The sequence below is a fragment of the Phalaenopsis equestris genome, unplaced genomic scaffold (genome assembly GCF_001263595.1).
Source record: "Phalaenopsis equestris unplaced genomic scaffold, ASM126359v1 Scaffold235930, whole genome shotgun sequence".
NCBI classification, from domain to species: domain Eukaryota; kingdom Viridiplantae; phylum Streptophyta; class Magnoliopsida; order Asparagales; family Orchidaceae; genus Phalaenopsis; species Phalaenopsis equestris.
The window spans coordinates 172453-188993 of NW_018253781.1; the positions used below are offsets into that span (position 1 = coordinate 172453).

The following is a 16541-nucleotide window of genomic DNA, read 5'->3' on the forward strand; positions in this document are numbered from 1 at the left end:
AAGTTGCGGGACACCGATGCCACTATTGGCAAAGCTACGTCAACAGTGGTGTACAAATGCTAGATAATGGTATAGCTACATCGCTTGGTCCTTTAAATCCTATAAACCACATATAACATATAAAATACTTGGAAAAGCAAAATTATGATACAAATAATGAAAACACTACCAGAAAACACATAAAATATCATTATAAATTTCATGCAAATCAAATTCTCCTAAACTTACATATTACTTGTCTTCAAGTAATTAAAAAAAATCTAAAATTATAATTTAATAAAATTTAGGAAAGATCATAGATAAAAAAATTTAGTGATTTTTAATAACTTAATATCTATTTAAATCAAAGTGCTCATATCTCTCCTTAGGTAGAATTCTCATTGCAACCCTCTAATATTGTGATATAACTCACATGAATACTAGATCTAAAAATTCATCTCAAATTACTTATGTGAGGTCAAAATTTTATGAAATTAATATATCACATATGAAATTTAGTTAGCTACGAACAAAAACAACAAACTATGTTACTATCTTGTTGAATACAAAATTTCATTTTTATATTAGCGAAGTTCTTAATTCTTTGACTTACTAGAAAGGTTTAACTGTATCATGTTTTAAATTAAGATTGACCTCAAGCTTTTCCCCCTAGTTCAAGAAATTTTTTTTATTTTCAAGCATAAACCCTTTTTCATTTTTCTCTTCCCTTTGATTTTTTTTCTTTTCATTTTTAAGGAGGATTACCACATCTAGTTACACCTTTTTTAATGATATTGAATACTAACCCAATCCAAAGTCAAATTTTCAATTAACTCCCAACTTTTTTTTCTAAAAATCTGTAATTCAACCAATACTAAGAAATAAATCCTTCAAGCGAGAAGTGACGAAATTTTGTTTAGTTGAGATATTAATTTTATTAAAATTTATTGCTCACATTTAAAATTTATAAAAAAATTGCATAGATTAATATTACTAAAGCTAGAGATTAAGTACTAATGAGTTCCCAGTCCTATTTACAACCTTTAGAATTTCATGTCACTGAAATTTAAGTTATTTTCATATTAAAATTCACTACCACTCTTATCTACATTCGCTCTGCAATCTATATAAACTCTATAGTTAGATTTTGCCTTCAACTTAAAGGGTAATATAATCCCAAACTTATTTTTGACACTATATAAACAAATAACAATAACACGGAGAGATCAGTATATTAAGGTAGAACATGAATATACAACAAAAGAAAATTACAAAACAAGATATAGCAAACAACACTTGTGAATATGTAAACATCAACAAATAAAAATATGCAGGTACAGATTCTAAATCCAATTCATAAGCAAGTCAAATTTCAACATCAAGGTTATAGTCCGCGTGAGAGGTAGGTAGTCCCAGAGATTCTAACAAGTAAAATCATAGACAAGAAGAGAAATTGGGTTGTCACCCAATAAGTGTTTAATGTAACGTCCTCAATCTGACCCAATCACAAACATTCATAAAAAAGGAAACAAAGCATGCAATCTCACAACAAGATAATGCTTAGGTTGTTGCTTATGTGGCACTTAGCTTTTGTCATTAGTCAGACAATGTCAAATCAAACCTTAAGGCTTTTCTCTAAAATCAAATATCTAGTTCAAAAATCCTCAATTTATCGTTCAATATTTGAAATTCTCTGAAGAATCTCTTAACCAATTGTGCTATGATCCCATATTTTCCTCTTTTAAAAATAATAAATCTTTCTTTTCTAAATTCTCAATTACAATCACTTGCACCAATTTTATTTCCAACCTCAAACATTAATCAAAGATATAAGTAGGGGGTGGTAAGATCATGAATCTGAAAAGTTATTTTTTCATTTGCGTCCAATAGTTAACTCTTATTTCTACAAATCAATGTTTGAGATCGGCCCAAAATAATTAGGATCTCCACAACTTCTTTCATATCCAGCACAATGAAATCAACATGAAATCTACTTTCACTAGAACATTTTCAACAACTCCCTTGAAAAAGTAATAGAAATCACAACTAATTGAAAGGCTACAGTGGTGGGTTTAAGCTTTCCTAGTCCCAGTATTTTAAACACCGAAAAGAACATTAGATTTATGATAGATCATGAGTCACATAGCGTATTTCCAATAAATCGGTCTCTTATAGTACAAGGAATGATAAAAATGCCCTGAACTATCAATTTTTTTGGAAGTTTTTTTTCAATTTATAGCACTGTAGTTTTCAGTTTATAGCACTGTAGGAAATTCAAAAATTTGTCTTTCTTGTTCAAAAACGCCTTCATAAATTTCCTATAACTGGACATATGCTTAAGTGCTTCAGCAAACGGAATATAAATAATAAGCTTCTTAAACATTTATAAAAATTAGAAAATTATTTGTCCAATTTTTGTTTATTTAACCTCTGAATAAAATGCGGCAATGATCTATCCTATTCTATCTGAGGTATTGAAGGTGTTTTTCATAAGGGGTAAGTTTTTCTACAGGTCCATCGGGCTCGGACTTGGGCTTCTCTATTCTAGGTTTCTCCACACTAGGCTTCTCAAGTAAATTCTCAATCCCAAGTCTTATTGCATTGTAATGTGCCACGTTATGGTCTTTTGGATTCACCTTTGTATTGCTAGGTAACATCTCTTGAGGTCTCTGGATCAATGAGTTAGTTATTTGCTCAAGCTGTGTTTTGATATTCTTAATAGTTGCAACATGACTTTCTATTTGATTCCCCATATTCAATACTATTTCTTCCAAAGATGATTTTATTTCCTAAATTGGGGATTAGGAGGGTAGGTAAGTCTAAGACGACAACTAACTTGATTATTTCAGTTACCTAAAAGATTGGAAAGACTATTACCCATTGTTGAGTCCCTACAACTTGATTAATATTGTTCCAATGAAAGTTCGAGTGGTTTATTCAACCTGGGTTGTACGAGTTAGAATACGGGTTATTGATCATATTTCTTATGGCGTCCAAGGTTTTCAAAGAATTAGTACAAGAATCTCCTACTAGTTCATAGGAAATTTCATTAATAGGTAGTAATCCTTGCACTAAATTAAACATTAAGTTATCTAATTTCCCAGAAATAGCAGTCACTTGTAAGGCTAGGATTGTTAACATATTTGTCATACACACTAGCTACATTCCTATAATTGACTCTATCTGAAAGTCATTAAAAGTTATTAAAAATAATTTCCTCGATCAGTGAATATGCCTCCTCAAATGACTGTCTTCAGTGACTCCCCGGACACAGCATATATTATTGATCTCAACGAACCCACCAGCCAATTATAAAAGATCTGAATTATAAGTCAATCTGGCAAGGCGTGGTGGTAACATTTTCTAAATAGCTCCTTAAATATCTCACAAGCTTCATAAATTAATTCTCCATTCAATTGGATAAAAGTGATGATATCATTTCTAAGTTTTGTCGGCTTGGATGGAGGGAAGTATCTAGCAAAGAATTAATGAGTTAAATCATTCGATGTGATAATTAATCCAGATCTTAAGGAGTAGAGACACATTTTGACTTTAACCCTAAGAGCGAAAGAGAAAAGCCTTAGTCTAATGATATTATGAAGACATCATTATACCTAAATGTGGCTCATAATTCTAGAAAACTGGCCAAGTGAATATTGGGATCTTTTGTGAATAACGGATTCTCCTCTTTCATCATCAGCACAAATCAATCAACACTAAGAGCAGTCACTTTCCAAGGTAACCAATTCAGCTATAACAACTCCCCTAAAATTCTGTGTCTCACATGAAAACTTAGCTACATCACCTCTCTTAACCAATGACTAGTCTGTTTGGAGAACAATTATTCTCAAATTTTTTTGTGCCAATGGTTTTGAATCACTCTTGGATGGAACTATTCCATGTCCACCCAAATTCAAAATCTCTGAATCTGGTATACAGGAAATAAATCAAGACCACACATTATGACATCACATAGAGCAAACTCTGGACGCAGCTCTTTTCTCTGCCATATCTAACACCATCCTACCCAATGTGCTGCATTTACAAAAAAACATCCACAATTTGGCTTGCCCTAGAAGGCACTTGCAATCATCAATCGAGCACCATTCAGCTAAAGAATGAACTCCATCTTATTACCATGGGCACCAATTCTGTCTCAATTTCTCACAGCTATCAAAACCTTGGTCGATTAAATCACTGCAGCAGGATAAAATCTAGACAATGAGAACATCATCTTATACAACCTCAATGGGCCTGCCCTTCACTCACCAAGCCTTCAACTGCCATCAGAACTAAGTTCAACCCAATCAAATTGGATGATTTCTACTCTCTTCTCCATAGTGAAAAAATTAACTTGGCCACTGAAGCAACAAAACAGCAAAATCTCACTGTACCTGCTGTAAACAAAAACAAAACTCCACCACCAACTTTCAGACCATCTTCCCATAATCAACACATCAATACCAAATCATCAAAATCTTACTCCAAAAACAAGAACAAACCCAAAATCACATATCCAATCTGTCTGAAAGCTGGACATTCAGCTGCTAGCTGCTGGCACAGAGCTAAATTTGCAATATAAACCTACACAACCTACCAATGAACGCAATGCCCTCTTCAGCACCAACACCAACTTTGCTCAAGGCTGGGTGCTAGACTCTGGAGCAGCAGCACACCTCACACCACTTTTATACAACCTACAGCAACCAACAGGCTATACAAAATCCGATCAAGTACCTAAAGGAAATGGGCAACCAGCACCTATACAACATATAGGCAATGGAATTCTCCCCACCACCAACCGTAAACTACATCTTTCTACACTAATCCGACTAACCACATTATCACACAATCTAATTTCAGTGTTTCAACTGGCCATGGATGACAATTACTGCATTTCCTTTGATGTTCCAGTTTTTGCATTCAGGATATAGCCACCAAACAGATAATTCCACACAATTAACCAAGGTCTCCACTCAATTCCATCACACCCAGTAATTCAAGCTCTTCATTCCACAATTAACCCATGAACATGGCACAACCGACCTGGTCATCCACACTCAAGAGCTGTCATCTCCAGTGAACATCCAAACATTAAAATACCATCTACCACCAAAATATGTATTGATTGTCAATCAAACAAAAGTCATAAATTGTCCTTTGTAACTAGTACTAGGACTTAAAATTTTTTTAAAATTAATACATGGTGATGTTCGGGGTCCTTTTCCACTTGTAGCATTTCATAGCTAAAAATACTATGTGCCTTTTATTGATTCCTATCCTCATTATTGCTGGATATATCTTATGCACTCAAAATCTGAAGTCACGCACCATTTCATCAGCTTCCACAAACTAATCCTAAACCAATTCAACACAAATATTAAATGATTTAGATCCGATGGGGAAGTGAATACATTACCCAAAACTTCAGCAACTATCTCCAGTCTCATGGCATCGAACACCAATTTAGTTGCCCTTGCACCCCTGAGCAAAACGGGCTAGAAGAAAGTAAAAATAGACATATGGTAAAAACAACTCGCACGTTACTACATGCAACTTACCTACCTCCCTCCTCGCCCGAAGCTTTTCAAACAACCACCTACTTATGGTCCGTTTGGGGTAGCTTATAACTGCAGGAGGCGTTTTTAAAATGCCGCCGTATCGTTTGGTTCGCGTGTTTCGCCAGCTTATCCGAAACTGTGTTTGAGTTTTTACACTTGTTTGAGTTTGTTTGAGTTTTTACACTAAACACAGGCCGTGGGTCGACCCCTGTGGCCAGCCCGTGGGCCACGTTTCAGGATAAGCAGCTTATCCTGAATCGCACAAGCTGCCCCAAACAGACCCTTAATAAACAGACTATCCTCTCCCATGACAAAACTACAATCACCCTAACAACTACTATATAACAATATGCCCATCTAAGAACCTTGGGTTGTTCGTGTTTTCCCTGGAAACAACCCCACAGCAGCTTACAAATTTGCCCCCAAATCGTCTCCCTGCATATTCTTAGGAAGCAGCTCCAATCATAATCGACGAATCCATTTTTCCTTCTCAACAACAGCCATAATCACCACCTAATCCGCCTCATAGAGCCATCAACTCATCCTCCTTACTACTTATGTCCACATTACAATCACCAACACCGTCCACCCCATCCAGCATTTAGACTTTACTCTCATCAACATAGCAGAACACTACAAATCCATCCACAACCAATACATTCAATAATCCATTCCACCGCCATCAATCCCCCCAATACCACCATCTCACCAACCGATCACATGCTCAAAAACTGGCACACTGAAACCAAACCAATCCTACAAATAAATATCATGGATCGATTACAAAGAAACATTTAGTACAGTGGCTAAGTTTCCCACAATACAAATCCTACTCTCCTTGGCTGCATTTCATCAATTGACAAAAGAAAAGCTTGACTGTCAAATGCTTTTTTTACATGGCAAGCTAGAAGACTTGGTTTACATGCATCAAACACAAGTCTTATAGATCACCAAAACCCAAACTATGTTCGTAAATTAAATAAAGCTTTATATCGATTAAAGCAGAATCCTAAACAATGGTACTCTATCTTCTGCAGATATCTGATTAATCTGTTCAAATTAAGCACAGTGGATCAGTCTCTCTTTATATATCAACAAGATCACATCACCATGTATCTACTATGATGCATCCTAGTCACTCGCAACTTCACAATGGCCATAAACAAACTTTTCCAAATGATGAGAAAGCAGTTCAGCATCAAGCAGCTGGAGCAAATTACAGAATTCTTAGACCTACAGGTTCAGCACCTACAAAACCGATACTTTCTCCAACAAACCACCTATCTAATCAATTTATTGAGTACATCAGGTATGCTTCAATCATAACCTGTCCTAACCCCTCTACCAGTCAGACCTCTCACCTTACAGGCCAATAGAGCTCTATCCCAAATCCTCATCAATACATACAAATTATCAGATCCCTGCAATACTTTATAACTACCCATTCAAATATAAGATTTGCTGTCAAATTACCGACCCAACATATGCATAATATACTACAATATCACCATCAACTTCTCAATAATCTCCTTCGTTACGCCAAAGGCACCCTCACCTATGGCATAATCATAACACCTTCAAACCTCACCCTACAAGCCTACACTATTGCTGACTGGCTAGCAATCCCCTGGATAGAAAATCTACACCAGGCTTTTGCATTTACCACAGCTCCAACATCATTTCCTAGTCAGCCAAGAAACAACCTATCATAACAAGATCATCAACATAAAACGTGTACAGAGCCATCTCCCTAGCTACCGTTCAAGTTTTTATGAATACGCAGCCTACTAAGGGAACCTAACATACCTACCACATCTCCCACAGTCATTCAAAGCTACAGTGTCGTTCTTCAACAACCATGGTAAATCTCATTCAACCACTCGACATCAACTACTTATGTCCAAGATGACAGTAAGGTTTCTCGAGAATCAGCTTGAAGGGGGATAATAACATACCTTTGCGCGGCGTTGAGGTATGTGTGCAGCATTGTGGTCCCTTGTAACCATTTGATATCCCTACCATAGATCTCCAACAACCCATACTCAAGACAACTGTTGTATGCCTCCGTCTAATTGGTAAAATACTATTGTATTCCCTATCACTAGAGTTATTATTGTATTTTAGCTATAACCTCTTCTATATATGAGTGTTGGCTTATATGTTGGACATGCTTAATCATATGAAAAGAGGGCTTATGTTCCCTCCCTCCCTCCCTCCCTCCCTCCCTCCCTGAATCTTTCTCTCTCCCTCTCTACTTCTTGCTCATACTCTCTTCCACCAACAAAAGAGGAAGAAAACCAAAAAGAAGATGAAGCACAATGGAACATGATATCTAGTAAGTTCAAGCAAAAAAAAACTGACTTCAACATGCTCTGGGTTATGCTGAACAAAACAGAAGGTACACTAATATTTCCCATCTCAATTCAATGAATCAGAGAAGCAGAAATCCAACAGCCCTTAAGTTACAATGGTATGTTAAAAGTTAGAATCAAAGGAAAAACTGGCTTTCCTTTCTACTACAGTTCTGAGCAGAATACTTTTCATTCGGTCAGGCTTTCAGAGGCATACATAACACCTGCTTAGTGCAGAAGACCAAAGCAATTATAAATACCTGGTTGATTTTTTCTTTTTTTTTTTCCAGCAAAGGAATCTACTTTGATCATTCTTGGTTCAGTAGCCTATTTTGCTAGATTGAAAACTCCTCTTAATCAAACAATTGCACATGATTAGAGGAAAAGCCAATATAAATACACTCATAATGAGCACATAAACTAAATACTATGCTAAGTTCACCTATGGTCTTGATTTGGACATCCTGAGCTCCCATAAGCACTCCCGTGATCACATTTATGAAGTGAAAGGGAAGATACAATATAAGTCCAAACAGCAATTGACACACACAATTTCATCACTCCAATCAAATGGAACATAAAATCTCCATGTAATTTCCTTTCAATCAAAGCGAGGAGACAGAAAATCTCAACTGGAACTAACAAGCATAAACAGAAAAAAAATTAACTATACTTTAAAACAGAATCAGAACCAACATGTAACAGCGTACCACATCATCATGCAATAAACGAAAACAGGCAAGTGAAACATATAGAAATGAAAACCGCTAAACATAATGTAACGGAGAGAAACCAAGACTGACCTCCGTCGCATCCGCCGCCAAATAAAACAAGACAATCCGAAACAACATTAAGAGAGTGAGAAGCCCTGGGCCTGGGCGAAACCCCATCTTTCGTCAACAATCTGCGACAAGAAAGCAAACCCGCTTGAGAAATCCTGTGATAAAGGCTCTTCCAGGAAACCTCTCTTCTGTCGTGGGAGGAGCAGGAAGCAACAAGTGCATCCACAGCTCCACCACCCCAATCCCTCCTGCAAATTTCCTTCCAAAGCGAGTCTGATGATCCCAGATACCTAAACCTTCTGCATGTCATGGAGAAGGAGATAATAGACTCGAGAGGAAGAAGTAGGAGGATGGATATGAGATGATCTCCATCCATATGGATTATGCTTGAGTAGCTGCTGTAGGATGGAGGAGAAGAAGAGAAAGATGACGATGGGGAAGAAGCAGAGCTTGACGCCATGGAGTTCGCCCTCGGGCTTCGTTGATGTAAATAAACCGACGTAGCGCCAGCATTTGCAGTAAAGGAATTCCTCCCACCGAGGAGCCGAAGGAAGCTGATGGAGAGCCGGAGCAATGCAACCAAAGGGTATTTTAGTAACTTCGCTGTTAGCTACCGGCACAAGCTCGCTAGCCAGTTGTCAAATTCACATTAGACTGGAAAATTATAAATTAAATTCCTGCGGTAAAGTTTTGGTCTGATAAATTTCCAGAATAATAATGCAAACGAATATTTTAAAGATAAAGATAAAAATCGGATAAGTCCAGCAACATCGATTTATAATATTATCATGATGCCTGACCATCGCAGGATATCTGAAGAGATCCGCTAATCAAATTCTGCATACAGACACACGTGGCACTTAATTTTAATAAAACTGACGTCCGCAATCAGCAGTGGGAGTAATGTTTACGTGTTGTTTATCCAAATCAATCTTGAAATTGAGTTATTTTCTTTTTTTTTAATAATTTCAAATTATTTTTATCTAATTTCTCACTCTTATTAAAGAGTTTTTAAGCATAATTAATTAGGTTGAATTTTAGCTAAGAAGATTTACCGCACTTTTTCAACCCTATCTCGATTCACTTGAAGGAAGTTATCCATAGGGTGCGAATGAAGAAATAATATTACGTCCGGAGTCTGAACGCAGAGTTTTGTCTGGACAACGGGCGTGATACAACAGGGCGTAGCAGGCTCGGAACTCCGTTGTATCACGTCCGTTGTCCTGACGCAGCTCGCCGCCGGACGCCGGGCGGCGTACTTGCGTCCGGACTCCGGACGTAATATTTTTTCGCGAATGAGGGAGTTATTATTTTTAGGTGTTGTTAGCAAGCTGATGATAGAAAAATAGAAGTTTGATTGAATAATCTGTTGTGTTGTACTTATTTATGACGAAAAATAATATTTTATCTTTTTATATGTAATATATCTGAATAACTATAGTTTTTAAAATAATTATAATAGAATAACAAAAATATGTTTGTCAATATACATGGTTAATTTAAGAATAATCGTTGACTGAACATTTACAGAGGGATTTTCTAGAAATGAAAGTTGGAGACTAACATTATAATTTTTTGGGGGATTTACATACATAACACGTAAAACCCCCTTATTTATCTATCCAACATCTACTTTGCTTATTATTGATCTACCACACAAAATATGTCCATCCTCATTCATCTACCACTCCATCTCCTCCATTAACTCCTTCATCCTGAGCTCGTGAAACCCTTTTCTCACCAAAATTTACAGTGACCACTCACAAGCTTAAGGTTGAACGGTGTTCTTCTTTAACAAGGATGAAAGGGTTTGTCAATGAGTTTGTTGCCTCGAAAACCAAGCAATGTAGTTAAGCCAAGCTATTTTTCATCAGCGGTGAAATTATTTCTCATTGAGTTCATTGCTTCGAATCTCAGGTAACATGTTTGTTTCGTCAGTATTTCAATTTACACCTCGCATGTGCTTCCATCTTGTATGTGTTTCCATCTCTTCTTATCCTCAATCACGCTAAACTTTCACCTTATCAAAATGCTAAAATTTTGTTGAAAACAAAAGACCAAATACCTTATGAAGAAGTGTTGGAAATCACATTAAACTCATTTATGAAAGCTAATAAATGTCAACGTTTTATTTGGAAGAAAATAGTGAATAATATCTCATGAAAAGTGGCATTTACATACCACCCATATCATGCATAGTAGGTAGGGTTGTAAGTATGAACTGATAAACATCAAGACCTTGCAGTAACATTTGAAATGGCTTCCGAGAACAAAAATTTGGATGTAATTTGCATGAAGAACTGTAGTAGAGTTGTTTCTTGTCCCGCTTTTAAAGAACTATTGTCATTAGAAGTCCCCTATCCAAATTATAGCTTTATTAAAGATGATATCTAAAGAATATTAACTTAAGATTATGTTTAAATTATTTCAGCAATCTTGTTTGTCATTTGGATGGTTTGCAAAAATTGATATGTTTAAATTTGTCGGTGGTTCAATCTTCAATGCGCTTCCTTTTGTAAATTAACTTTTATATAATCTTATATACTTTATTTTTTGTCATTGCAGCTTTTCTTGAAAATAGATTTAATAGATGTGAATGAGAGCAACTTTCTTACCTATAAATTTGATGGATAATGGATTGAAGTTCAGAATCAAAATAGAAGAAAGTATAAAAGTGGGAATCATAAGACTATGAAGTTCGAGTAGAGCATAATTAATTATTTTATACTTAGAGAAGGGGCCAAAAAATTTTCTCCGTCGCTAAGAGGTCATGGTTTTGAATTTCACTACAATTTATCAGCACTTCACCTAAAATCTACAAGTAAATCATAACTAATGTTGATATTTTGGAAATGATCAACCATTTTAATTGAGGAAGTAGAGTTGAGGTGGTGATTTCAGTACGAAGTAGTACAAAGATCTTATGTATTCACTTAATATAGAGCTTGAGGATAATAATAAATATTCAGAGTTATCATTCAATATTAGATGGCGGAGGCAATTGTAACACAACATTTGATTTTATTGATGACGTATTCTTTTTATGTGAAAGTGGAAAAAACAAATCTTTATCAGTTGGGTCACTTTTGCAGGATTCTACTACTCACAAGCAAGCACTTCATACTTAAGCAATTTCAAATAATTTTATACTAAAGATTAAAGCTGGTGCAAATCAATAATTTTAGTCATTTGTGCACATTGAGGATTGGAGTGTGGAAAGATTGAATGAATTTCTTTATGTTTAGCACATATTTTTGAGTGAAATTACACTTTAAAGAAAGATATTTTTATTTTTTTCTTGCAGGTATAATAAACATTATGAATGAAGAAGTAGAAGAAATATGGAGCGAAAAGGAGAAAATTTGGAACAAAAAGCAACTGTAAAGGCTGGGGCCACAACACCAAGTAAAAGGCGCCTAAGCGTCATGTACTTAGTGTCTAGGCACCAGCCAGGCCTGAAAACCGAGAGGTTAGCGCTAACCACTGGGCATCATGGCCCCAAACCTGAAGACCAGGGCCACAAGGCCAGATCAGCGTGGCCCTTGGGTGTCAGTCAAGTAGAAGAGAACCCGAGAGGTTGGCGCAAAGGTGTCAACCACTAGGCATTATAGCCCCTGTACTGAAGGTCAGGGCCATGACACCAGATTAGTGTGGCACCTAGGCACCACTACCAAAATCTGGACAATTTTGAGCAGTTTGGGCCATCTCTTCATGGAATTTTGGGCAAGTTTCAGAGTAGTTTTAAGGCAAAATAGGGAGAAGAAGAAGAAGAAGAGTTTGAATAGGAGTTGGAAAAGAGGTGTGTATGGTGATTTCTGATGTGTTATCTAGGGTTAGAGAGAGTTTTGAAGGGATTTTCCTCCTTTATTTGTAAGTGTTGTAGGCTTGTTCTACGCAAGTCTAGGAGTGTGAGTTGAGCTATTTTGTAAGTTTTGGTGTGTAAAGTGTTACAGGAGCAGAGCAAAGTCTTGGGTGGAGCATTGTCAAGGCAAATTGAGGGAGAGAGATAAGTATATTTGTGATTTGGAATTGTAGTTTTCTGAAACACATTTGTATGTTGGATCTCTTTGTTTCAAAGCATTTTGGTGTTGTTTTATCCATGCTTTCTTACTAAATTTCCTTATTTTTCCTTGTGGTGATGTAGTATATGTGGAGAAATGTGGATAGCATGCTTAAATAGTTTTTATTCTAAAATTGTGATGATTTTCTTCTAAATTTAATTTACTTTTTAATCTGGTCAATTGATGGTGAACCTGTAAGAAATCAGAAGAGCTACGACATGAACGACTAGGAAAATCACGTTGAACTATAGGGTATGAATCAAAGTACACTATATGGAGATAAAAATAAATAGGGAGATAAACTTCATTGGGTTCAAAGTGGGACTTAAGGAATTAAGTTCACTTTAACTAAGCCTCTTTATATGCTCGGAAGAGGGTAAAGAGGATTTATACTTCTATTTGTCATAAAATTTTACCTTGTCTCGCATTTCTTCTACATTTATACTATATAATTATCACTATAAGGAAACATAACCTTAACATTTGACAAAACCAATTCACATAGTGTAGTTCTAAATTCTGTAGGTGTAACTTTAGATAATTGTAGTAGGTTTGTTAGCAAAACTCAAGTATTTCAAAATTCCAAACTAAAAACAAATTAAGTTGACTATAAGATTTTCCTACTTTGGCTTTCCATTGTTTTTTGTGGAATCAACATTCCTAAATCTTTAGAGCATTGTATTACGAAAAGTGGTGTGTGCACTTGAGTTAGAAACTCTAGTATTGAGGATAAAATCTGAATCTAAAAATCTAAATGAGTAACTTGGAAAGTTTAAGCTTTTCAGCACTGTGCTGAGAGACAAAATTATTGTGTTAGTTGTTAGGGAGCTGTCAAGCTTTTCTGGCACCGTTGCCGGGGAAAAAAATGGTGAAGAATTTAGGAGAATATGTAGTTGAACTATTAGGACTTAGATTTAGATTTTTTTTTTGTATCTTTGTTTTTATTTTTGTAAGGAACTATTAGTTAACCTCTAGAAGTGAATGTGTAGGGTAGGTCCAACGAAGCTTGAACCCTTTGATTCAGAACTAGAGTAACTATTAGAAAATTATGAAAACAAAAAAAGTAACGTAAATTGAAGAATAAATGTCTACTAATCAACACATTAGCTTGGATAATTAAGAAGCAATAATGAAAATCATAACGTACAAAGACCTTTAAGAGATTATGCAAATCCTAAAGCTGAGGAAATTCATTTAAGTATCCAAACTCCTGTTGTAGAAGCCAATACTTTTAAGCTTGAGCCGGCTATCATCCAAATGGTTCAAAACAACTAATTTAGGGGAAACTCGTCTAAAGATCCAAATCTATGTTTAGCATGGTTTTTAGAACTTTGTGCCACATTTTGTTATAATGGCATTTCTAGCGACACAGTTAGGTTTAGACCTTTTTTCCTTTTCCTTAGGGATAAAGCTAAAATATGCTTGAATTCATTAGTACCTAGATCTATTAAAACGTGGAACGAACTAGCTCAAAAGTTCCTAGCCAAATATTTACTGCCTTCAAAAACGACAAAGTTGAGGAAAAACATTGTTTCATTTTGTCAGTATCAAGGTGAATCGATATATGAGGTCTGATAGCAATTTAAGGAACTTCTATGAAAGTGTCTGCATCATGCTCTGCCTAATTAGTTGATTGTCTAAACTTTCAATTATGGGTTGGTAGGATTCCTTAGATCATTTATTGATGTTGTTGTGGGTGGCTCACTCATGTCGAAGCTGATCAATGAAGCCTATTCTCTAATAAAGGAGATGGCTACTAACAACTTTCAATGATTTATTGAGAGAATAAACTCAAAAAAAGTAGCTAGTATACATGACATGGATGTGCTTGCAATTCTAAGTTTGTAGATTGCATTTATATCTAGGAAGTTGGATCAATTCGTGATGATTCAACCTCAATTACCTCCAGTATTTGAGAAAAATTTGTTTGGACAATTGATAAAATCTAATACTTTATCATATGAAACTTTAAATGCAATAAACAATCGACTCAACATTCCTTATTCAAATTTTTACAACCAAGGTTAGCAAAACCACCCAAACTTTACTTAGAATAATAAGTCAGGTGGTGGAAACTAGCGATTGGGTAATAATCAAGAAAATCCTATGAAGAATCAGAATAATCAAGGAAATACTAATTTTAGACCACATTATCCTCATGAATTTAACCAAAATTCCCAATTTAAGGAGAAGAAGTTGTCGTTGGAGGAAGTTGTTTAGAAAATGGAGAATCAATTATAGATTCAAGGTACTACTATAAAAAATATTGAGAATCAGTTGGGTCAAATTACTAACTCAATTAGCAATCGAACTTAAGGGACTTTTCCAAGCAATACCGAGATTAACCCTAAGGAGAAGAGTAGTGATCATGTCAAAGCTATGGATTTAAGGAGGGGAAGAGGGTTGAAGGATGTTGTTCGAAAGGATGTTGAAGTTGAAACAGAGACTTGGAAACTGAAAAACCATAAGAAAATATTTCTAAAGACCTAAAGAAATCAATCTCACCAACTAAGATTAACTTAGAGAGACCTTCACCTCATTTTCCTCAAAGACTGCAATAGCAGAAACTAGATCAACAATTCTCGAGATTTTTAGAAGTTCTTAAGAAGTTAACAATTAATATCTTTTGTTGAGGCTCTAAAGAAAATGCTTATTTATGTAAAGTTCATGAATGACATCCTCAACAAAAAGAGGAAGTTTGGAGATTATGGGATTGTTCCACTCAGTGAAGAGTGCAATGTTATCCTTCAAAAGAAGCTTCCTTAAAACTTGAAGGATCCTGGGAGCTTTACGATCCCTTGTGCAATAGAAGAAAGATTTTATGGAAAAGCTTTATGTGATCTTGGAGCAAGTATAAACCTTATGTCATTACTTATTTTCAGAAGGTTAGGCCTGCGAGAAGTGTCTCTTACTATTATAACTCTTCAATTGCCTGATTGATCAGTCACATATCTAAAAAGGGTTATAGAAGTTGATCTTGTTAAAGTGGATACATTTATCTTCCCAGTGAATTTTATTCTGTTAGACATAGAAGGAAATAAAGAAATTTCCATCATACTAGGTAAACCTTTTTCTAGCCAGTGGAAGAGCAATGATAAATGTGTAGAAAAGTGAATTAACAATGAGAGTTAATGATCAAGAAGTTACATTCAATGTTTTAAAATCTATGAAATAGCCTTCTAAAGAAAATGATGATGAGTGTTTTTAGATAGACTTAATTAATTATTTGAGAAGTAGGCATTTTTAAGAGACTCATGAAGTTAAACCAATAGTGTTGGATTTGGAAGAAGAAATTAGTAAGAGTTCTCTTAAAAATTGGTTGTTTAAAATTACTGAATGACATTTTTCATGATATGCACACAAAGTCAATTATATTTTTAGTGATGTTATACCATATGATCTAACATAATATCAATGAAAAAAAATTATCCACGACACTAGATTTTACTTTTGAGATTACCCATATTTGTATAAAAGTGTAAGGACCAGATGATAAGAAGGGTATACCTATAGAAAAAACCTACAAAATTATTTGAAAGTTTCAAGATTCTTAATGTGGTGGCCATTTTGGAGTTTATAGAACTGCTTCTAAGATTTTACAATCTGTATTTTGCTGGTTTACTCTAGTTAAGGATGCTTATATATATATATAATATATATCATCTTGTGATCGATATCAAAAAGTGGGTAATATTTCAAAATGTGATGAAATGCCATTGAATTTCACTTTGGAGATTGAAATATTTGATGTTTTTACAAGATATATGGATTATGTCTCAAGAACGATTCGTACCTTTCTTTGGTAAT

At 35.2% G+C, this 16541-nt stretch overlaps 1 protein-coding gene across 1 annotated transcript in view; it reads right to left on the reverse strand.

Annotated features, from left to right (window-relative positions):
- The window catches only part of LOC110039247 (F-box/kelch-repeat protein At1g51550), a 38806-nt gene extending 29579 nt beyond the window's left edge, over positions 1-9227 (reverse strand). The window contains exon 1 of the mRNA XM_020744243.1: positions 8695-9227. Coding sequence (XP_020599902.1) covers positions 8695-9133 — 439 coding nt within the window. The 5' untranslated portion in view covers positions 9134-9227. The remainder of the gene's footprint in view (positions 1-8694) is intronic.
- Between the last annotated feature and the right edge of the window lie 7314 nt (positions 9228-16541).